A 25603-nucleotide genomic window follows, 5' to 3' on the forward strand; every position below is an offset into this window, starting at 1 on the left:
AAGAACACCATTTCATTTATTTAATTAAAAAAAAAAAATAGTTATATCCCCTCATGGGTGCAGTGTCAGAGGTAATACCTTGCTGTCATGACTGTAAGCCAGTATCCAGTTCTCCTGCGCAGGGTGAAAGAGCAGGCTCAGGACATTGAAGTTAATGGTATGCTTCTCAAAGCTTGCCCCTTCATCTGAACTGATGAGAACAGCGCTCTCTACCTCTGGGTCGCTAAGCACCATTATCTAAAGTACAGAGGGGCCAGACAAGGGACATGGCATTAGAAGAGAGGGAAAGAGGCAGAGATAGCCTACCGTCATTTGGCTGCAATTTTTAAAAAAGCAGTAATTTGATGTACGCTTTCCCAGAAATCAGACAGAGATAAAAGCAAACAGAGAAATGCTGACCTTCTGTTTGTTGGTAGGGCAGACATACAGGTAACTTAAAACTGTCCTTGAGCCCACTTTGTCATTGAGTTTGGTGTAGGTGCTTCCATAATCAGTCGATCTAGACACAGACAAATAACACATTACAAGTTTAATGAAAAATCCATTAAAGACTACCTGAGATAGAGTCTGAGGCACAGTACCAATGCTTTAGCATGTTTTAGCCCATTTACTGCAAGTCAGTTATTCCTTACATGACTGCATCTCTAAAGCACACCATACATTTTCAGATTGATTTTCTACCGATCAGAAAGGAGCCCTTTGCTTTATTGAATGGACCATGCAGTGAGAGTAGTCTCATGCTGATTCTTTTTTATACAGTGTGTTACTCTGTAAAGCTCTTTGTTGAGGTCTTGCTATAAATGTACTTTCCTGCCAAAGTGTGCATCACTTTTCCTGTATAAGCTTAAATTTTATGGAGCCAAATGTAAAAAAAAAAAAAAAAAAAAAAAATCAGAAGTTCACTCTCTCAGGCTGTTCATGATACTGCTTTTTATTCAACATATGTTTTTGGGAGTGAAATAATAGACCCTCCCTTCATAGATATTTTTGTCAGAAATATCTATAAAGAGATCTGTTAAGTAGTCATATCACTTAGAAACAGTGCATGTTGAACCTTAGGACCCACCATCAACTCCCCAATAAGAAATCACAACCCAGATTTTTATATTTTTCAACAAATCCCATTTATTGAATTAAAAATAGTACTGATTAGACATCAGACAGTGCAAAGCATATGACAAAACACAGAGAAAGGACAAAAGACATTTTTGCTGTATATTTTTTTCCCAGGCATACATTTGCAACCCATTAAAACGGGCTCACTTTTGAGTCCTGACCAACCAGTTGAGAAATGCTGGTTATAAAAAATAAAGGAGAGAGGATTCTCAAATTAAAAACAGAAACCAGGGATTGTTTGTAATATTACTGTCTAGCGTCACCTCCAGTTATCATAAAGTCCCTCCCAACAGTGCAATCCAGAGCGAATCTCTTCCTTTTAGGTCAGTCTTTGGGTTTCAACAGCATGCACCATGATCCATCTCAGACACGTGCCAGAAGCACCACTCTGCTCGGCTGGAGATACAAACTGTGTCTATTTTCAGCTGACTGACCCAAACCAGAAAGCATACAGTGCAGTCTGTGTGGATAGGTCTCAATCAGGCTTGCAAATCTGGATCTGCAATTTTATTCCAGTCTTTTTTGCAAAACTGCTCAGGCTCTGTCAGATTGGACACAGGGGATCAGGGTGAACGCAGATTCTCTGTTGGATTTAGGTCACCTTGTTGTTTTAATGCTTCGGGTCATTGTCTTGCTGGAAAATAAATGCTCTCCCAAGCTGTGGTTCTCTTGCAGTCTGAATAAGATTGTCCTCCAGGATTTTCCTCTATTTTGCCGTATTGAATTTACCCTCTTCCTTAACGAGCCTTCCAGGGCCGGCTGCTTAGAAGCATCCCCACAGCAAGATGCTGCCACCACAGTGCTTCACTTTCGCTTAGTTTATTGCTTCTCTGATTATAATCTGATAATTAGTGGAAAAAGTGAGTAGATATATTCATCATCAACCATATCTCATGAGGGAGGTGAGATGCTAGCGATCTAAAAATAGCTTGTTGTCGTGAAAACTCCGTCTGAATTATGATTTCATTTCTGTTGTGATACGAAACTTGATAAAAACAATAGTGATGGACACTCAGGCGTTTATGTTGTCCATGATATTTGCCTCACTTTGTGTTCTAAATGTCCACTAAAACAGGAGAGAGGAACGAGAAGCTTGAGCTGAGGAGCAGTTGGGTGTGCGTGTGTGCGCGTCTGTGTACGTGTTCAAACTCTAACATTATTTTTCAGCTTTGGAATATCCATGTTCAATTTTTTAATTAAGGGGTTTACCAGGGGGTTGGATAGTTTTTACAGGCACTGTACTCCTAAAAGCAAGCAGGTGACAGGGTGCAGAGCAAGGCCAACTCATGAAGACAGTAAGCACATGTATTGTGTGTTCAGCATTTAGGAGGAAGGTAAACAGGTAGATTACAATATGACTCAGAGAAGGCCAATGTCAACTGGTGAAGGTTAAGCAGCAGTGAAAGCAAATAAGTTTAGCGCTAAGATTAGGCATGTCTATCAAATGAAACAGGTGTGGAGGTAGAGGTACAGTAAAGGACATCCTTCAGTTTTTTTTCCACTAGCCAGCAAAAACACTGATAGAAATACAGAAAGAGCCAGGAAACCACAGAAAGTCAAAGACCTTAAACCAATGTAAACATTCTGTATCTATTATTATTAGTAGATGTTGTGTTGAATAGATTTTAAAGAACCAGCACTGCAAATGTTGCATCACGGTAGAAATGCATTAAACAAGGTTATAAGATATTGATATGTGCAGTGCATTATGGTAAGTAATTAACTATACACAGAAATCACGACAGGGTAACTCTGTGTGATCACTGTGTTCATGCAATGCCACACAGAGGATCCCCTTTAAAATTCCTTCACTCCACTATTGTAAAGTAAGAGCTATAAAAGAAAATGCATTCACAGAGAGTAAAAATCAGAGTTTGACGGCCAGTCAAGGGAAGCTTTCTGCATAAAAAAGGCTGACACATTCATTAGGTTTTTCCTTTTAGCAACTAAAACACCATTTAGCAGTAATGTGGCTTTGACACACACATTACGCAGACTATACATCCACTTTACACATGTCAGGTCTTTGAAGGCTGAGTTTCATGCTACACTGACATGTAATGAAAACAGCAGCTGCTTGAAAGGTAGGAGATTAATTTATGAAGTTCAGGTATGCTTGGAAAATAAACTGTACAGTACAGGAAAAACATCCAACATTTAACAAGAATAAAAACATTCTGAGGCATAAACACATAAGGTTACAACATACCAGTACAGATATAATATTTTTAATGACATTTGGAAGAAAAATTTGACTTTTTAGCATCAGTAGATTTCTGTGAATGTTCTCATTACTGAGTACTTTTTCTTTGAAATCATCTGATAGTTTCCTTCTCTTTCCTACAAAACAATCCCAAAGACAGTACACTGGTTTCATTCAGTTCCCCATGACCAGCATGATTTCATCATCTGCTATTTTTGTCACATGATTTCATGAAAACAAAGCCACTTTTTGCATTGCAGTAACTTAGTGTAGAAAGTGTGATTTTTTTAGCTTTCTTCATTCTTGTTTAATGTCAATAGGCCAAGTAAAACAGGAAATGTGATCATTTGAATTAGATATAAAAATAAATCTTACAGTTAGGAGACAGTGGACCATACTGTACAGCAGGGGTTCTCAAACTCTTCAAGGCTAGGGACCCCTTACAGGGCAGAAAATTTTCTAAGGACGACCCCATAAAACTCACGCTGATTAAACATGTTAACTGCCATTTATACTCCGATGCTGTATTTTAAACTCTTCAACCTAAATACAAGCTCATGTACAATTGAGTGTGGTTTCTTACTTTTTGCGATCCTTTGAGCAGCCAAATAAGAAGCCCTCTCTGCTTTTTCAGAGGTTGTGGTCAGGTTCACCATTCGTGTTTTTTGGAGGATGTATTCCTCCCCTTTTTTGTCAGAAAAAATCTTTTGTTTAGTCCTTAAACTCTGCATGCTTTGTTATCAGATGACGCTTTATCTTGGCAGGCTCCATTTGTGGACACATGAAGACACACAACACGTTTTGGTCTTCCGTCGCTTATCTCAATAAAACCAAACTCGAGATAGCTGTCATCATATTTTCTCAGTTTAGCTGCTTTGGGCCTAGCATCACTTGATGATGTGGATGCGCTTAAATATGTATCCTTTGTTGCTAGCTGGACCTGCACACCAAACCAGCAACATGACTAATGCGTGACGAGTGATAGATTTACATGTTATCTCACAATCATATCTGCGTTTTTATTGGCCCAAAGCTGACTTATGTGGGATTCCTTGGTTTAGTATGATTGTTTTATGGCGCTGTGGTCCCCATGTGTATTTATTTGATTTTGAATTGCATGGCATTACTTTAATATTTTATTTTAAATTACTTAACGGACCTCTAAGCTGTGGCTCGCAGACTCAGGGTCCCGGACCCCAGTTTGAGAACTCCTGCTGTACAGGACTGGCATTAGTATTTTTTTCATAATTTCATAATTTTCTAATTTCTTTCTCAAAATGACAATATATTGTTTCACTTCACAAAGCTGAGGTAGTGCAGACAAAAATGATACCAAACATGAGCATGGAATACATTTTCTCAATGGTTTATATTGTAAAAAAAAAAAAAAAGTATTAACAAAATGGCAAAACAGCTGTGGACCTTTAAAGGGTTAAGAATATGTGTGCTGCAGTAATGACACGTGAATTTTAAAAAAAAGTTATGGGACTAAAAAGACAGAAGAAAAAACTAATTGGAAATTTGAAGCTCAATGATTTTTATGTGTGCAACACAGTTTAAAATGACTAAGATTTTTTGCACACACTTGTTTGTGTCTTGGGGACCAGAAAGTGAAAAAAATATTCCATCTGTGACAAAAAGTCTTCAAAATATTCATGTTTACAGAAAAAAGACCTTGCACCTTTGTCTGTTAGCTTTATTTGTGCCATTATTCAAGGCAGCTCTGTCTGTGGTGACACAGGGAGGAACATCATAGACTATCTGTAACACGTGGCAGTTTGGCAAAGCATGATGATGGAACAGCCCATGTGACAAAACAACATGGTGGCTAATGCTAACCTAGTGGCAAAAATGAAAGCTGATTATAAATTGATTAAATAAGACAATCATTGGAGACACTGGCGTGGATTTAATCTTAAATTACTCCGGAATGTCACATAACTTCCAGGTTCACCCCAGAAGCCTCCGTAAGGGCTAGTAATGCATGGATAGTGTCATTGGAACTGCACAGCAACAGGCTGCAAGAGGGAAAAAGGTAAGTGGCTAGGACTTATGGTTCAAAAGTTATTTAACTTTTTGCAACCTGTGTCTTCTTGTCATTTATGACAACGTCGGTCTGAGAGGGTTAACTAAAGTGATAACAGAACGGAGCAATTTGAACTACTTTTGGAGTAACATTTAGCCAGGACTCAACCAAATAAGTTATCCTGGTTTTCTTTTTTTTACCTCTGCCAAGGAGGTTATGTAATGTGGTGGGTTTGTTTGTTTGTTTGTTCATTTGTTAGCAACATAACTCAAAAAGTTGTGGACGGATTTTGATTAAATTTTCAGTAAATGTCAGAATTGGCATAAGGAAGAACTGATTAGATTTTGGGGCTGATCCGGATCACCGTCTGGATCCAGGAATTTTTTTAAGGATTCTGTACTATTGGGAGATAGGGCTAATGGCGGAGGTCTGCGCTGTTACCACTTTACACCAGGAGATGGCAGACATGAATAACTTCAATCCAAGCAGCAGTTTTTGGTGCAGCAGTTTTTGGGTGTGTTTCTATTCAAAGTTGTGGAGTTTATAGAGTTTGAAAGACGCACGCCCGATCGAGGAGACGAGTCGGAGCTTAACAGAGAGAAAGACAACGAATTGCAGCGAGAATATTCACAATGCTGGGACGAATAGAGGAGTATTCACCCACTGCCATGACTTCCAGTCATCCGGTGAGACCATGGGCGCACCTGTTGGCACACGTAGCGAAGCCAATGCTTTGGCTCACTGTGTTTCCACCACACCGGGGAGGGAGTAATTGGCGAATGCCGTGGTGGGGGGCACATGATGACGGATCCAGGAATTTTTTGAAGGGTTCTTCACTATTGGGAGATAGGGCTAATGGCGGAGGTCTGCGCTGTCTGAGTGCTTTTCTAGTTTTTAAATAAAAACCTGCGATTTAAGTACATTTCTAAATAATAAAAATCACATGGTAACCGTTGGTTGTGGATGACTGTAGAACTATGACTGCAAAACTATGCCTAGATGCCTTACAGTCATCCAAAATCAACAGGCTGCCTGGAAGGTAGCCAGCATTAAAGGCATCAACCTGTCCCTACCATGTCTTTAGCTGCCTTGAAGTCAGCTAGGCTTTATATAATAAGTAACTAAGCTTTCAGAAGGCATCTACATACCTACCAATTAAATAAGGTTCTCTTAATTTGAGATTCAACTGGGTTGATTTTGTTTGCTTGTTTGCTTTTATTTATGACATTATTCAGATTTGACTTAAGGTAGGCCTAGCTAATATTAACAAGCTTATGCCTAATTTAGAAGCTAGCAAGCGAGCTATCATCATCATCTGGGAATGTGGCAAGCTCGCTCACTTGATATAATGGTGACTGGCGATTGGATGAGAGGTTAAGCTCATGACTAAACCTGATTGGTGCAGGCGGGACAGGCCTTCCAGGCAAAGTTGAGGGCACAAAACACCATCGAACCTGGCAGCGTCTGCTTATTGTTTTTCATTTGTCAGTCACCTTTTCTCCTCTCTCATTTCTTGTCACTGTGAACCCAAAATGCTTCCTCACATCACATTTAAAAGGCGCCACATATCGTAGCATCCGCCATGTCACACTGTTAGATCAAGCCAGCAAGTGGAGTGCAAAGGACGATTGGTATGCAAGGGCTGATTGTAACTGTAGTTCCAACATCCCTTTGCTCTGCTCCACAACAGTAACTACACTTTTACCCTGAAGACCTTTAATTTGAAACTGTAACATGTCTATACTGGTAATGAGATGCTTCTGTCACCTCAAAAATTATTTTACATTCTGATTCTTTTACATCTCTAATACGTACTGCTGCTTTTGTGTATTGATGATATTTGGTCTGAAGTGGGCTTTACTCTGCTTTAAAATCTACTGTCTATCTTAAATAAGTGCTAAATTAGCCTTTTATTGCTAAATTTGCCTTTTGTCTTCATCTGATCACCATGTTTGGTCTCATCTTCTTGTATTTCTTTGCTGTAGTAAAACAAATTAGTGAATACAAAAGCGATAACAACAGGTTTAAGATAAAATATGTGAGTCATCTCCCTTCTTTTTATCTTCTCTTTATGAAAATAAATGACCCATTTCTTGGCCCCTTATTACTTAAACAGCTCATGTTGAAATAAAATAAGACATTCAGGTCTGTCGCAACTTGAAAAGGCACTTCACAGAACTGCCTGTTCCTTACAAGTCCGTGCCTCCTGTGACAAGGGTAGATGTGTTTGTCATCCCAATCTTCATATTTCTCCTTGCTCTCAGTTCTACCTGAGTGCCTCCAAATGTAATTTCACTGCATAATTGGATAGATACCCAGTGTCTGCTATCATTGTCTGTGCATTAATCTGAACCGTGCTGTTTGCTGTTGACATTGTTTTCAAAGACTTTTCCTTTAAACACATTTGTAGTAAGCTTAAGTACTCCTCTCCACTGGCCTGTCTGTCTTGCCGTAGAAAAGCCTCTTAAACAGTGTAATTGCATCGTGAAGTTTTGTACACCGAAAAAAGACGGCTATCTCCAGACACAATGGAACTTGATGCGAGCTAAGTAGGGGTCTGCGAGTCACACATTGATCAGCACATTGCATTTTTCCACCAACAGTGGCCTGTAGCTGTAGTCATAAATCATTTATTGTGTTATCGCAGAAATCATTTACTGCTGTTTCTTTTCATAACATTCAAATCTGTGCTTTTCTAATACCCCTACTAAGAGGTTTCATGCAGCCCCTGAGGTACACTCTAATTTACTCACGGTGCCATTGTTAAGCAGACACCTTGATGATGGAAGACCTCCTGTACACAATATGGGATTTCAAAACGTGTCAAGTCGGGTGTAAATCTTCGTGGCGCCTCTGGTGAAACAGATATTAATTTGAAACTCTATGCTTGGTGGAGTGATGGTCTCTTTTTCGTGTGTATTTCAGAATGAAATGAGTTCTCTGCAGGCTATGGGAGAGGTGAGAGAAAAAGGCATATCAGAGGCTGGATAGGGCTCTGTGGTATAATCCTTAATGAATTCTATTCTTATTTATGACCTGACAGGGCACTGTAACTCACCTCTCAATATATACTGAATGGAATTACTACTGCTATACAGTGGCAATCGCATGTCAATTGCTTCGGAGACAAAAGGTTACAGATGACAATCAATCAAAAACTCCATCAGGAAGTTTCTAGGTCAGAGAAACGAGAGATCCAAACAAAGAACCCCTCCGATAAGCCTCCCCATTTGTCTTTTGGAAACAAGAAATTTTTTGTTCATGATGGACAGAACAAAGTCTTTCTAAAAGGATGTGCAGTCTCAGTTGTGTTATTTATGGAGCTGCAGAGAGCAAAGAAGAGGAGGATGCTTCATTTTGAAGTTCTCCAGATTGCTTTATTAAAACATGCTTTATATTGGCTTCCAGTGTAACTTGATTGCTCATATCCTTGTGAAGGGGAACACTATAAATCAAGCTTACAGTACACTGGATCCTCTATGAATACATTATTCTGATTGTTTTTAGGGCCATGGTTTTGCATTTTTATAAAATCTTGCAATGATGTTGCAACCTTTCTGTTTAGCAAGTCCACCAATGGTCCATTGTAATCTGTGATACAAGTAAATCTGTGATGACCATATTTTATATTTACCCTGAATAAGAACCAATTTATGCTGTAATACAGTATAGCCTTTTTCAAAATGTAAAAATCTTTTCTTAAAACAGAATTAGCTTTTCTGGTAGTTTTAACAATACAGATGGGCACATTAAACTAAACCAACAGGAAAATAATGACTGACTTCAGAGCTAAGCCATGATGTGCACCAATGTCAGAATGCCAGAAAATAAAGACGAAGAAACTAAAATAACTTTAAGGGGACAACAATTTAATAATTGCCAAAAGAGGGAAAAATGCAGAATTTTTTTCAAAAAATTGGTTAAAAGTGGTAAAAATCAGCAGAAAAAGTGATTAAAGAGAGGCAAAATGGGTTAACAGTGGCAAAAATTGGTTAAGACAGACAAAAATTGGAACAGTGGGAGAAATGGGCTACGAAAAGTAAAAAGGGTAAAATTGGGCAATAAATGGTAAAAAGCAGTTAAAGGATACAAAAATGGAATAACAGCAGGAAAAACGGTCTAAGTGAGGCAAAAAGTGGCAATAAAGTGGCTAAAATAATCATTTAATTGCATGATAAGTGGGTAAAAAGTAAAAAAAAAAAAAGTTAAATTAGGCAAAATTTGGTTGTAAGAGGCAAAACTGGGTAAAAAGAGAAAAAAATGGGATAACAGTGGCAAATAAAGACTAAGAGAGTAAAAAAAAAATGGTAAAGAAAAACTGGTGGAAAACAAGGTGAAAAGCAGTTAAAAAGTGGCAAAAATTTAATGAAAGATACAAAATTGGACAACAGCGGCAAAAAGGGATAAAGATGAGTGAAAAAAAAACATGACAAGTGGTTTAAAAGTGTCCAAAATTGGTTAAAAGAGACAAAAATGGGATAAAAGCAGCAAAAATGGTCTAAGGAAGGCAAAGAGTGGCAACAAAAGGGCTTAAAGAGACAAAAATTGGATAACAGCAGACAGGCAAAAAAAGGCAATAAGATTTGAAGCAAACACAAGATACATGTGCAATCCAACAAGGATAAGTAACACCTAATCCCATTTAAATGCTCATATCTGCCTCTACAAGTCAAACGTGCAGACAGATGGGCAGAAAATAGCAAAAAAATAGGCAGAATATTTGTGAAAAACTGTTAAAAAGTGGCACAATGGGTTAAAAGGGACAAATATGGGATAATAGCTGCAAAAATGTGCTAAGGAAGGCAAAAAGTGGCAAAAATGGGTTAGAAGTGGCAATAAAGTGGCAAAATCAGCATTTTAGGTTGTGAAAAGGGTTAAAAAGTAACACAAATTGGTTAAAGTGGAAAAATTTGGTTTAAGAGGCAAAAATGGGTTAAAAGTAGAAGTAAACTGGGATAAAACAAAGTGGATAAATGCTGCACAAATGAATGCAAACAGTGATGTAAAGGGGTGTAAAGGGCTTGACACACTTTTCAGCTCCAAAATGAAGAAACTGTTCGCCAGGACGCCTGCTAGCACCAATGCTGCCGATCCAACACGTGCATTGACATCATCATTAAATCACAACTATGAGGGCTCATTCATTGGGATTTTCAGGAGCCCGGCCCCTGTCATAATACCACAACCTAAAACTTTGATGTAATTGTAATAAACAAACAACATCGATACCTGACCTGTTTTGATACCACATCATTGGTTATGAATGGTACATTATGGAACCCCCATTCTACCTCGTTACAACTGAGATGGTTTGTTGTGAAGATGAATCACACGCACCTAAAAGCATAGAGGACTCACACCCACAGCCCTCCATAAGAGGGAAAGAGGGGGAAAGCTTTTCAGGACACAGCTGCCATTTAGGGGGCCCATGAAGTTTAACACTGATACAGGCCATTCTACATTTGAATACTGATAACTAAATGTTATTTAAGCTAAATAATAAAAGTATTTATCAAAGCACAGAACTACATATTTTATTTCAACATGCAAACCCATTCTCATTAAAACTTTATGAGATATTTGTTTGTTTGTTTGTTTTGTTTCATAAAGTAATAGGTAGTGCAATTGAGCTAAACTGTATTGTTGGATGATGCATACATGCAACAAATTAAATTCAGTTAGGTGCAAAAGCTGAGTGGACCAGGACAATGGGGCGAAGTCTAGCCAGCACTAATGCTACTGATCCTTTTAAGGAGGCCCCATTTACAGAGCCTTCCTGGGGCCCAGTTGTTTAGACAGGGAGGAGAAAATGCCAGAAAGCAATCTTACCTCCAGAGTGAGCTTTCTGTTACAGCCCCCAGGTTGAAGTCATACAGTTTGGTCAAGATCAGGATCACCTGCAACATAACAGGAGCGGACATGTAATTACATGCTGACGTCGACACTTAAAAGCCTTTGCATAAGTGCCTCATAGCATACATTACCTGTCTGCACTTAATGACATGAAATGAATTCACATGCCTGCTACACTAATAAAACCCAGCCTCATGCAATATGTAATGCCAATGACAAGGCATCGTCATGTTGTCAAAAGATGTCTGCAGGTGGCAGGATCTGAATAAAAATCCATGCAGGCTGTCAAGAACTGTGTTTGTATCTCATGTGGAATGATACCTACATGACAGCAAAATCCGAACATAATTGTTCAGTGAACACTGAAAAGAAATTCAGTCAGTCAGCGACTGTACCGCACCACCCTCTCTCTTCCAAAGCTCTTATTTTCCTTCTTTCTTTTACCTTCAAGGTAGTGCTGATTGCAACTGTTGATGGAAGGCATTATGCTCCTTATTTTGGTAACTGGAAGAAGTCCAGCTCCAGTTTTGGGTAAATGCTTTTGCGTGTTCTCTAAGGACAGTTGGACAATGTGTTTCGGGGGGGAACAAAAATGTAGCCCATAAAAGCCTGCCAAGGCGCAGAGGGCAGAGTGAAATGGTGTGCAAACGAATTATTGTCACTCCAATGGCATTATAAATGACTTCCCATGGGGATGCTCATAACTCAGGATGGAAAGGAGGGGAGTTTAGGGCAGGGCATGGAGGGGGAGGAAGGAGGGAGAAAGGACCGGTGGATAATAGCAATCAAGGAGCAGGAACATGGCATAATATGAGGAATTTTTAAAAAGCCTGAAAGATAGGTCAAAAGCTCAATTACAGTGAGTTTAAACACATTAACCTTATGGGACCAATGGAGCGAATCATTAAACTGAGAAAAGCCACACAAGACTAGGAGGAACAAAAGACATGCCTCTAAGTCGGCTTTGAAAATGTTAAAAACCCAATTGACCCACAATTTAGCCATCAAACAGCCAGTGTGCATGGCTGGGACTATCTGCATTTACAGGTTAATTAACCAATCACACAGAGAGATAAGCATTTGCATAACTAAATGCACCATGTCTGCAAGGTCCGACGCTGGAGTCTGAATCAATTTGGAGTACAGACTTAGTTAAATGGCTGTGATGTTAGGCCTAATTGCCTTCTTTGAAAAATAGATAGGAGAGAAAAACTCTGCCAAACTGTTGATCGTTTGTCTCCTCAATTCTCTTTTTTGCTAACAACAATAACTCTGTGTCACGGGACGTTACAAATACGACGAGGTAAATTGAATCTGGAATTGATTTCATCAGTGTCAAACCAGAGGCAGTTTATCCCTGACCAAAGGGATTCTAATATCCAACACAGCAAATTAACTGAGTAAATGTGTTCTCAAATAGACTTCAACCACTTGCACCATTTTGCACAAGGATCCAATTTAATCAAACACTAACAGATTTAGTCGGGAATGCTCAGCAGCCTCTAAAAATAGCCCCAAATGGTAAAACTTGATAGCAAAAAGCCTCTTAGCACCCAGGCTGATTGTCATTATGAGCTCTGTCTTAACCAGCGTCAACGTGTTTGTGCGGTTGGCTCATTAACAAAAGCTGACCCATTGAATTGGGTCAGTGAAGAGCCACCTCAGGGACCCACAGACTAGTGAGGCAAATGACTGTTTGGATGATTTGTCCCTAAGTGGATACATCAAGAGTACATCACTGGAGACTGTGTTCCCACGTCCTCGACATTATTGATAGGCTGTGCATCCGTGGTGCGAGTCAATGAGGAGCAACTGCTATACATGCTAATGCAGCAACCAGGAGGGTCATAACTCGCCCGGCAGATGCATGACTTGCACAGCGAAGACCCGACAAATGAAGTTGCATTAAACGCATATTTTAAGAGTTCACAGTGCAGCTGTGCATTTATGTAAATACTGAGCACAAACAAACACAAAATGGCTCCCAGAATAATCTGGAGCCTTCGAGGTAAATATAATTTTCCATGCACATCATCGCTCACTTGCATACATGAAATTAAGTAAGGACCCTGGAAGGCCAAAAGCAGTGCATTTATTCATGTTTATGTTTTATTGATGTGAGCAAAGAGAGCTTTGCCCCGGGAAAGCCAACCAATCATTTTTCAGATTGGCTCCCACCCTCCAAGGAGTTGGGTTTAGTCATCCTTTTATCTTAGCGTTCTATTCTGGTGGCTTTCTTTCCCTCTTTCTTTCTTTCTTTCTTTCTTTCTTTCTTTCTTTCTTTCTTCTTCTTGAATGTTCATTTTCCTTTTGCTGTTCTTTCCTTTTTGTCTCTTTGCTTCTTTATTTCTTCTTTTATTTGGGTTTCTGTCATCTTTTGGCTTTGTTTAGTTTTATAGTTTTAGTTTCACTCCTTTAATTTTTTTCCGTGTTTTTTCCTCCTTAGCCTTTTTCTTTCTTTGTTTCTTAGATTTGCATTTCTTCTTTTCTCTTGGGTTTTACCATTCCTCTTGCCCTTTGCCTTTTTGAGCCATCTGCCTGTCTTTCTTGTTCCTCCCTTTCTTTCCTCCTCCTTTTCTTACTTTCTTGTTTCTTTGACTCTTAATATAGGCTATTCATTTTTTCTGTTTTTCTCTTTTCCTTTGGCTTCCTTTATTATCTTTCTAAATATCTAATATCTTTCCTTTTTTGGTGCACTGCCGTTTTATGTTTCTCTGATTCATAATTTCTTCCCACTTTCCTGCTTTTTTCTGCATTTCTTACCTTTCTTACCTTTTTGAGATTTTTTTTTTTGGGGGGGGTCATCATTCCCTTGGGAAATTCAAGTAGAAGCTTACAGACACATGACATGAGACATCTCTTTATTATTATTATTATTATTATTATTATTATTTAACCCCTTCCCTATATTCACCAAAACAAAATTTGCAGGAACTCCTACACAGCAGTAAACACCTTATCAAATTAAAATTACACTTGAATCTGAAATAAAAAATGATACTATAACCAAAAGTTTAATAGTAAAGTGAACAGGTGAAAAATTAAAGACCTTTGCAGAAGAACATAGATCAATCTTAATAAAACCTCAAGAAAATAATGTTCTGGGCCTGTACAAAAATAAAATCTGTACTAAAATGTACAGCAAAGTACAGCAGTGCTCTATAGAGAAATAATAAGCCCTGGTTAGGGTTTTTTTTTTATAGTACAAGTCATTGTGTATCGATAGTATGATTGCAAGATGTGGAAAAGGTGCAGCAATGCTGCATAGACATGATCAGAAGTATATGAGGTGAGGCATTTCACTGCAGTGATTAAAGTAACTGTAAGTAGATTAATTAGTGCATATGTGAATATGAGGTGAGGCATTATACCACAGTGATTAAAGTTACGGTAAGTAGATTAATTAGTGCATATGTGAATATGAGGTAAGGCATTTTACTGCAGCTATTAAAGTTGCAGTTAGTAGGTAATAAGTGTACAGCACATGTGCATATGATGTGAGGCATTTTACAGCAAAAATTAAAGTTACAGTTAGAAGATTAATTAGTTTAGGGGCGCACCAGTAGTCGAGTGGTTAAGGCGCGCACCATGTACGCAGTCCATCCGGGTTTGAATCTCGCCTGTGGCACTATTTCCTGCTTGTCTCTCCCTGCTCTCTTTCCTGTTCCCAACTCTATCCACTGACCTCTCTCTAATAAAGGCACAAAAAAGCCCAAAATTAAATCTTTAATAAAAAAAAAGAAGATTAATTAGTTTATATGTGCGTATGAGTTAAGGCTTTTACCGGTGAGCTTTCTTACAGTATTTGAGATACTGTAGAGCAGTTAGAGACAGAGCTGGATATTTTACATATAGCAGGGCTAAGGTGGTAAATATCCTACACTGTCTTACTTCGCCAAGACCAGGAGTTGACCCTGCGACCAGTGTGTTGCAGACTACAGCCTCTGTCAAGGGGCTCCTGCTTTACCCACTGAGCTAAACCAGCCCCGCTTCATCCTCCAGTATTTTTCTCTTCATTCTCTCTTTTCTCTGGTTTGGTCTGTTCTATCTTTAGTCTTGTTCTCTTTATCTTCATTCTTTCAGTTGTGTCCTTTATGTCTTTGACTAGCTTTCTTTCTCTTCTTCAGTCTAACTTTATTTCTTTTCTTCTGTCTTTAAAACCACCTTATTTTTTCCCCACAACCATCATATCCTAAAAGAAACCGCATTACAAAGAAGCTAACAGGCACATTGTTGTAAAGACATCTCCTAGTCAGGTGTAGATCTGAACTCTTTCAGAAGGCTAATAGACCTCCTCCCTCCATACACCCGATTGTCATTGTGATATACTGTATCGCTTTGCAGGCAGACCTACACTCTCTACATGCACAAGTGCTGGAGCATGCAGCTGTGTATTACAGACTCAATGACTCAGATTGCTGGACCAAATCCGATCTTTTCAAACTCCATATCAATCTGTTTTGGTTTTTTTGAAGAGAAATGTTTAAAGTGCTTTAGTGGGACGTGAGGAGCATCTCAATACAGGATAGTGGGCTGAACATTTTTACATGGTTCACAATTTAGATATGAATCATTTCTATGTTTTGTACAGCAATACGACTCTTTATACAACGCCTGTTGCTCCACATCTGCAGAGGGTTTTTGTGCCTTTTAACACCACACTTCAAATGGAACCTGTTGCACGCTCCACCACCACTAAAGCTTTATTAATGTGCCCCCGTCCAACAATATCTCCATTTAATTGGGCAGCCAAGGAGAAAAAGTCACCCTCACTCTTAAAATCACCCCTCGAATTGTTGGTTTGTTTCTTTTCAGGAGTAACACAACACAGAGAAGAGGAACAGTCTTCAGGATTATGAGAAATACAGCCACTTTCATGTTCCTGCCGCTGTTTTTGAACCTAACCAGAGGGGATAACTGAAGGATCTAAATTAATTTCTAAGGGACCCCCAAAGTTGATAACAGTGACTGATGTAAGGCTCTTTGTAATAACTCGGCTAAGAGAAGCATTGACACTTATCCATATTTTATTTACCTTTAGCATCCAGTGAAAAGTTCGTAGCTGGAATGATACACATTTACATCCTCATGAATACACATAAGGCCTTTGTATTGTACTGTGGGGTAAACATATCCACACACAGAGCCATCTCCTGGGAGTCACCCTTGTCTATTTACCTCCTCTGAGTCCAACCACAGCATCAAAATGTCTGACAACCCACTGAAATGTGTCGACACTAATTAAATCTTTGTCTAAAAGATGGCTTTCATAAGCAAATTTTAGTGCGAATATGGCTTCTTTTCTCTGTCAGCTGTCTTGAGGTCAGTTTTTGTTACCTGATCAGGTTTGACAAACAGAGTAGAGATAGTTTTAGTGTAAAATGTGATTTAAAAAGAATGTAATTCAAATAGCTTTGAGTCAGAAGGTTTTTGTGACTACTGTAGATGTATATCTACACAAGACATGAATTTACTCAAAGTGTGTGCTTACTCTTTAAATTAGAATATATATTATAATGAATGGAATGACACTAGGCATGTTTACATGGACCACTTGTAATCGGAATAAATCCCTGATCGGAATGAAAATGCTTAATATACACACTCAATTTGAATGAAATCTTCTGATCCGGCACATTCGGAATGGAATTTCATTCCGAACGAGAGGGGTAGTTTATGTCGATCCTCATTTTCATCTGCGTCCATGAAAACACTTGATCTGATCACTTCTTCCTGTTTGGGATGTTTTTGTCTTACTGTGCATATCTGCCCCATGTGACATGCTTCGTTATTCTCCTACTTTGAATGGACAACAGCAGAAGCCTGTTTACTGGTGAGCTTGCTGCTTTGACAGGGGAAGCACCAGAAACATCAGAACTGTCTGCAGCACACGATAAAGGCCTGTTTCTAAGTACAATAAAGTAGAAATAAAGATAATATAAAGTACGAACAAGAGCGAGTATACAAAACAATATTTTCATGCAGGGATGAGTTAAAAAAAACGAGTGAGCGATCTGACAGTGTAAAGCCATTACACCATTGAATGTGGTGAATGTGCAGGTCACAGCGTGTCCACGAGAGTGTTTTGGAGTTTTTGGATTGTGTATTTGATGAGTTTGATGAGGGAAAGCCGGAATACCGTCTGCTTAAATTGAGTTGGCACAGCAGGTCCGAACTCGGCAGCGGCAATCTAAAAATAGCTTGCACCGACAACTGAAGGTAACAAACCTATTACTAAGACTATAGGAATTATGGCAATGGACGAATTTGCCAAAATGTTGAAGTATCCCTTTAAGTATGGTACTGTGATGAATACCACCTTTGCAATAAGACAGCTCATCACATTTCATCCCTACTGGATATTCCACGGTCAACTGTAAGTGACATTACTACAAAGTGGAAGCATTTAGGAACAACAGCTACTTTGCCACAAAGCAGAAGACCATGAAAATCACAGAGCAGGGTAAACGACCCCAAAGGCCTTGCGTTGAAGTCATCAACACTCCTGCTAAATCCATAGCTGAAAAGTTTTGAGCTTCCACTGGCATTCAAAAGTGTACAGCAGAAGCTTCATGGAATAGGTTTCCATGGCTGAGCAGCTGCATGCAAGCCTCACATCACCAAGTCCAACGCCAACTATCAGATGGAGTGGAAAAAAAGGACACTGACACTGGACTGTGGAGCAGTGGAAACATGTCCTGTGGAGTGATGAATCACGCTTCTCTGTTTGGCAGGTATATGGGTGAATCTGGGTTTGGTGGATGCTGGGACAATGTTACCTGCCTGACTGTGACAACTGTGAAGTTTGCTGGAGGAGGGATAATGGTATGGGTCTTTTTTCAGGGCCCCTTATCTCCAGTGAAGGCCAACCTTAATACTTCAGCATACCAAGACATTTTGGACAATGCTATGCTTCCAATTTTGTGGCAACAGCTTGGGGAAGGCCCTTTTCTATTCCAACATGACTGTTCACAAAGGTAGGACAATAAAGATATGGTTTGATGAGTTCAGTGAGGAAGACCTTGACTGGCCTGCACAAAGCCCTGACCTTCAAGCACTTTTGGAATGAACTGGAATGGAGATTATGAGCCCGGCCTTCTTGTCCAACATCAGCGCCTGACCTCATAAATGCTCTACAGAATGAATGGGCACAAATTCCAGCTTAAACACTCCCAAAACTTCTGAAAAGTCTTCCATGTAGAGTGGAAGCTGTTACAGCTACAAAAGGGGGATCAGCTTCATTTTCAAGAGCATGTGTTTATGCAGGCGGCTGAATACTTTTGTCTGAACCCTAGCTTTGACTCAACCTGGACAGAGATGATCTTCCTGTAGAGAGAGCTCTGGGTCTGCTTTGGTGTACTGAGAAAAACGCCTTTAAGTTCAAGATGGAGGTCAAACATCAGTCTCCAACTAGACATGGTATGTTGTACATGACTAGTTCAGTGTATGACCCCTTAGGTATTGTTGCACCTGACACTTTGTTTGCCAAGATGTTGCAGCGAGAGCTCTGCAGGAGAAAATGGTTGGAACGATGTTGTACCACCAGATGTCTTAAACCAGTGGGAGAGGTGGTTGCATGATATTGATCGGCTGGCATCATTTAAGTTGGACAGGTGTTTAAAGCCAAAGGACTTTGGTGAACCCACACGAAGCCAACTTCATCACTTTGCAGATGCAAGTAAGGATGGTTTTGGTACTGTAACTTACATCAGGCTAATGAATAACAGAAATGAGGTTCATTAGCTTTCTTGATGGGTAAAGCCAGAGTAACCCCTCTAAAGTCTGTAACCATCCCACGACTTGAGCTGACAGCTGCTGTTTCAGCTGTCAGAGTGGATGTCATGTCAAAAGCAGAGCTTGAACTTGAGCTCAGCCAGTCTGTGTCTTGGACTGATGGTACTTTAGTGCTGCAGTATATCAGTAATGAGGACAAACGTTTCCACACGTTTGTGGCGAATAGGGTTTCAGCCATAAGAGAGGTTTCAAGCCCTTTCCAATGGAGGCACGTTGGCTCCAAAGAAAACCCAGCCAATGTTGCATCTAGAGGAATCAGTGCCTCTGACTTTCTAAAGAACTCAAGCTGGTTTGAGGGTCCTTGTTTTCTGTGGCAGCCAGAGGAGGACTGGACAACCAACTATGGCTGTGACGTCACAGTGGATTGTGATGATCCAGAGGTCAAAAGAGATACCTTGGTAAATGTTGTTGTTGATGCTCCACTTAATGCCACTGACAATCTCCTGACCTACTTCTCAGATTGGAGCAGACTTAAAGTGTAAGTAGCGTGGTTTCTCAGGCTGAAAGCAGTTTCGATGGAACTCAGTCGTTGGAGAAAGGATGGGAAAGCCTCTAACAATGCACAAGTTGGTCTGATGGAAAGACCAAGGGCAGCCATCACACCGAGGAGTAATATCTTGACCCCAAAGGATCTGCTGGAGGCTGAGTTGTCCATCATTCGCTGTTGTCAGCAGCAAAGATTTGGTGATGAAATTTCCTCCTTGTCATCTGGAAAAGGAACAGTTAACAGGCAGAGTTCTATTTACAAACTGGACCCAATTTGGGAAGACGGACTCTTGAGAGGTTGGAGGGAGATTAAGCAAAGGAGCAATGCCTTTGGAAGACAAACATCCACTTAGTCTCTCTAAAGATCAACACACATCAAAGCTAATTATAAAGCATTATCACCAACTCTTGGGTCACAGTAATGGAAACCATACACTCTCTGCCCTGAGGAGGAAATAGAGGATTAGCAATGCTACCTCAGCTGTGAGGAATGTTATAGCTGGGTGAATCCTTTGCAGACATTTCAATGGAAAATTGATTGAGCAAAAGATGGCTGATCTTCCAAGGGGAAAGTTGTCCCAGATCTACCACAATTCACTAATTTTTTTGGGCTGTTGAAATCAGAAGGGGTAGAGCAACCTGCAAGCGGTATGGTGTGATATTCACCTGCTTGGAAAGCAGGGAGGTTCATTTGGAGATGGCAAACTCACTGGGGACTGAGGCATGCATAAATGCCCTCTGTCGGTTCATCAGGAGAAGAGGTCAAGTTTGTCGCATCAAATCAGACAATGGAACCAACTTTGTTGGAGCAGAGAGAGAACTGAGAGAGGCTCTTGCTGAACCGAATCACAAACAGATTCAAGGCGCTCTGATTCCGTTTGGTGTGGAATGGGGTTTCAATCCACCAGCAGGGTCCCATCATGGTGGCATCTGGGAGCGCATAACACGCATTGTAAACTGTATTCTGAACTCAGTTTTGCACCAGCAAATGTTGGATGATGATGGACTCAACACTGGAATGTGAAGTGGAGGCCATACTGAATGATTGTCCCATAACCAAACTGTCTGACGATCCAAATGATTTGGAACCCCTCACACCGAACCATTTGCTCCTGCTGAAAGGGAGGCCAGCTTTCCCCCTGGACTCTTTGAAGCCTCAGATATGTATGTGAAACGTCGCTGGAGACAAGCTCAGTACATGTCAGATCTGTTTTGGAAGGGATGGGTCAGAGAGTACCTCCCACTGTTGCAAGAGAGACAGAAATGGAATCAGAGGAAGAAGAATCTTGTTGTTGGTGATGTCTTTGTCATCATGGATACCTCAGCTCTGTGTGGTTCCTGGCCTCTTGGCAAAGTATTAGAGGTATTTCCTGACAAAGGGGGTCTGGTGCGTTCTGTTAAGCTACAGACCAAAACTAGTACTATTGAGTAAAGACGAAGGTGGATTATGTGATGTGCTGTGCATGTACGGTTATTAAAGTTTTTGCATTTGGCTCCTTTTGTAATGTGTGTATTTAAATTTTCATGTCTGTTCACCAGTAACAACTAGAGGCTGGTGTGTAGGAGCCAATGAGCGCTACTCCATAAATAGTAACCAATCTTTGTCCGGGCAGGTGTTCCGCCCGGAAGTAAAACAGTTTTTGACCGCTGAAGGGGTCGGTATGGTAAATTGTTTGTTCAAGTTGGAGGAATGTTGAATTACAATTGCTTTGGAGCAATAAATGCACAGATTATTAAAATGCAAGCTATTGTCTCGGTCTCTCTTCATCAGATACGGTGAAGTTGTCAGCGCGTCAATTAGTAAAATCCCGGTGAAGCACCTCAGGGGCTTCAAGCATTAGCTCAGCCTCTACACGTTTATGCAGGCGGCTGAATACTTTTGTCCATCTAGTTTATGTCCATTCATATTTTGAATTTTTATGAGAAACATCAGCTCTCTTTCAATTCTGACTTGCAGTGAAAATAACACAGCTGTTCCCAAAACCTCTCCATTTATTAATCATGACAGCATGTTATCATTGATGTGTTTTATCTGCAGGCTAATTAGAAACAGGCTTTTAGCTCGTTGATTTTTAATTGAGAAATGCACTCTGCTTTTCTAAAACTGCATGTATTTTATAGAGGAAATGTGTTTGATTGGACATACGTTCCCCTTTTTTTACTTAATACCTGCCTCGGTACATCAGATTGGCTTAAACACAGACTTGCCATTTGAAACACAGGAGTTGTGTAAAATAAGAATTATGGAGTGGCACAACTGATTAAACCAACACTGTCACTGGAATATAGAACAAAAAGAAGATTGTAACCTGCAGTTCATACAGGATCTGTTCCTAGGAGAGACTTGATGCTGTAAAATGGCAGTAGAGGTAAATTTCCAGCTCTCATTTTATTTTTCATTCCTGTGTAATGTAGATGAATACTGAGAAATCGTCTCTGCCATTATTTCTTTGAATAAAGTGGAAAGGAAGTGGTTAGGGAGAGGAAGCAGGGTGAAAAATGTGCAACACAGTAGCCAGATCACAGTCTACCAAATAATGCAGATCCATTGAGCCCCCATTATGCACCCCTGCCATTATCAGACACCAAGAGTTGGCATTTCATGAGGAGAGCAGGCTGGGACTCCATTGTTCACCTCAGTGCTCCGTGTTTCACTGGCCCATTCTCACAGATGCAATCCCGAGGACACAAAAATAAAAAGCCGTTTCATTTGTTGTTAAGCTCATTACATTTTCAACTTCATTAAGGGAACGAAGACGGAAGCCAAGGGCAACAAAGAGTCACTGGAGTGATTCGACAAACACAGTTTTCTTAAGTCAACCAGCTAATTAATGTCCTGGATCCTCTGCCCATACTGAGAACATTTTAAGGCCTGATGTAGACTACAACTTTAAGTCTAATTTCCTGTGATATTAAAGAAGATCAGCAGCCAAGAACAAGAAATAAATCATTGTGATGCCAAATGAGATTCAGAAAAACACTCGAAACTTCAGCGTCACAGCACATCAACACTGTAGACTTAAAGTGGAACTTTTTTTTTATTTCTCAGAAGATTAAAGATTAATATATTCATGCATCCATTAGAAATTATCTGATGCAAACACCTGCAGAGAAAAGAAACACAGTATTAGTTTCAAATTTGCATAAATTTCTTTAAGGCTTGACAGCAGCGAGGGGCAAAATCAAGATGCACTACAAGTGGGCGGAGGGATATACAAAAAAAACAACAACAACGCTGGATCCTGATTGTGGCTTTGCAAGGATGTCTCTGAAGTGGAGGCACTTAGCAAGAAAAGACAAACTGCTTTTAAGAGAAATGGTGTGGTTGAAGAGAGAGGCCTTCCTCTGTCCTCGTCTTATCCCTGGACCAAATTGATTGTTTGTACTTTTGTGGGTGAAAACCTACTGCGGGGATGCTGCTTTCATCAAGTAAACCTCAGAGAAACGTCCCTTGTGCATTAGTCTGCTGCTGTCTGTGCGTTTGCTTATCCTCCAGACTCCTGAGCTTTCGGTCATATAGCCCTGATGCTTTGAGCTTCAGAGGTTTCCAGCAATCAATTCAGTCCATTATGGGGAGGAAATTAATGAAATGGGCTGACTATAAAGGGCTTTACTTCAAATACAGCTCCATTGTGTGGAGGTTTTGTGTACATGTTATGTCTCTGCTGCTTACAACAATGCACAATAAACAGAGCTGCTTGCCATTACTGGGATAAAAGGCTGTGATTGGTCAGCTTCTTTTCTTTAAAGGGAAGTGTAGAGTTAAAAAAAAAAGTCAATGAAATATGTTTAATGGAGCAGGTATAGAAATGCACTTGTAATGTCTGTAATTTTTTCCTTCTTGTTTGGGTGAATACATCACAGAGAAAAGCACCGTCTTACAAAAAGAGAAGGTGAAAAACAAGGAACACAGCGTTCAAGGACAAATTTGATGGCAATTTGAGGAGTCATTTGAGTGTTTTGACACATTCGACAAAGTTTTAGTCACATCCCGTGCAATTTAAAATTAATTTGATGCATTGGAAGCCGTGAGGAAAGACAAAAAAACAGCATTTGCATTTTATTCGTACAAGGTTTTTGTTCTTTTCCGCTCTGGTTTGCTCATATTTAATGTTTAGGGTACAGGATGACTACTTTTATTCTTTTAGTGCATCCCTGTGTTATTTCTTAAGCCATCAAATACAAAAGAGGTTTAAAAATGAACCTAGGTGTAAAAAGAATACGTAAAATCTTATAACTTTTAACACTAGTTTGCATTTTGAAGAGCAGCACTCAGACATTTCTTCCACTTTCTTCTTTTCCCTCACAGCTTTGGCTCTTAATGGCCCGGCTTCTGCCCACGGGAGTCTGAGCTGCAGCCAAAGGCGGTAGTGGGTCCAAATTGAGAATTTGGAAGAGAGAGAAGCCCTCCACCTAAAATGACCCTCTTCACTGCCAAAAGTGATGTGAGACTCACATCATGAGCTAAATGTGTCACACGTATCCCCGTTTGTCATTTCGTTCAGCACTTATTTGCATTTTTCGTAATGTTCAGAGGCAGGGACGGGCTTCTCCTAAAGGTTTAGACAAATTTCAATATTGAGTTTCTGCTTCTCCTCTGGGCGTCTTTCTTTTTTTAACCATTTGTGAATTTCCTCTTAGCAGAGAGTTATAGATGCAGTCCAGTGAACTGACCCTTTCTCCTCCCTAGGTGTTATGATTCAGACTGACAGGGCTCTCAGTTCAACGGCCCCACATGCAGACACTGATAACTGATGACCGACAAATCCAAATGTCATTTCAGGCTTTTACAATGAGGCTGAAGCTCTTGACACAAAGTCATTTCTCTGTGATAAAAGCCTTGTTAAGCTTCATCTGTTCACATAAGTGATGACCCTTTACCTTTTATGTTAAGTTACTGCTTCTTTATTTCTTAAAGCATGGTCTGGGACGCCTTCATATGAATAAAAACACTGCTTGCCATCAAAGCCTTTTATTTTACCTCTTTTTGTGTTCAGTCAAAGAATCAGCCACAGATCTTCACTGGTTAAGGGCAGCTTGGGCTGGGAACACAAGCAATCTTGTCAGGTCAGAGTACTAAACAGCCAATGGGTTTTAAATTTGGCATGAGAAATCAAAAAACAAAATGTTTCCCAATTACTGCTTAAAAATGGGGTAAAACATGTAAATAACATGCCCTTGGTACTTAAAGGCAGTTAATTTAAAACTGGAAATCAAAAAACAGAAAACAAAAACTATTTTCTGTTTTCTTTTTTTCTTTTCTCATTTTCCAAAAAGAAAAAAAAAGTAAATAAATGAAAACGGCCCATTTTTCCCCTCTGATCAAACAAGAAGAAGAGAACACTAGAGACGTAACATTCTGTTTTTCTTGTATGTGTGACCTGCTGAAAAAAAGAATGTTAACATCAGTGTTTCCATCTTTGATTTTCTTTTCTATTTTTAATCAATAAATTGAAAAACAAACTGTTTATAATTTTTTCCATTCATTGTAGAAACTGAGAAAAGAGAAACAGGAAACAAAAAACAAAAAAAGAAAAATGTACCTGAAAAAAGAATGTTACACTTCTAGTGTTCTCTTCTTGATCTTCCTTTTCTGATCAGAATGTAAAAAAATATAAGGTGAAAAAAATTAACCAGTTCTCATTATTTAAATTCTTTTTTTAAAACAAGAGAAACAGAATAAACAAAAAATAGAAAACCAAAAACAAAACATGATTAATTTTTTGATTTTCTATTATTTTTCTAGAATGGTCCTAACACTCTGTCGTATCAAACTAAGTACATGTGAGCACCACTAAAATGGCTTGATCTAAAAAATGCACATATTTTATAGTTGTACAGCTGTAAACACTGGTAGAAATAATAAAGTGAAATATCACTGCTTTTTTAACCAATCAAATCACAATCCAAAATCCTGCCTCACAGTTACTGTTGGATGTAACGCGATACAGTGGAATGTTACACATTACATTTGTCTGTAACACAGTAGTGTAACGGGTTACTGCTGCTACCTTTGTAATGACATTACATTTAGTGGAAAACAATAATCTTGTTACTTGTGTTACTGTGTGTTAAAACAGGAGCACAGAGAAAAGAAACCAAGCATCCCTTTGGCGTGCTTAGGC

General features: G+C 39.5%; 1 protein-coding gene across 1 annotated transcript in view; it reads right to left on the reverse strand.

The window, feature by feature from the left end:
• The window catches only part of sorcs3b (sortilin related VPS10 domain containing receptor 3b), a 79593-nt gene that overhangs the window by 34328 nt on the left and 19662 nt on the right, over positions 1-25603 (reverse strand). Inside the window, exons 2-4 of the mRNA XM_041789604.1 lie at positions 11175-11242; positions 400-499; positions 79-237 (exon numbers count right to left, since the gene is read on the reverse strand). Of these exons, the coding sequence (XP_041645538.1) occupies positions 79-237; positions 400-499; positions 11175-11242 (327 nt within the window). The remainder of the gene's footprint in view (positions 1-78; positions 238-399; positions 500-11174; positions 11243-25603) is intronic.

Source organism: Cheilinus undulatus, linkage group 6, assembly GCF_018320785.1.
Source record: "Cheilinus undulatus linkage group 6, ASM1832078v1, whole genome shotgun sequence".
NCBI lineage: Eukaryota > Metazoa > Chordata > Actinopteri > Labriformes > Labridae > Cheilinus > Cheilinus undulatus.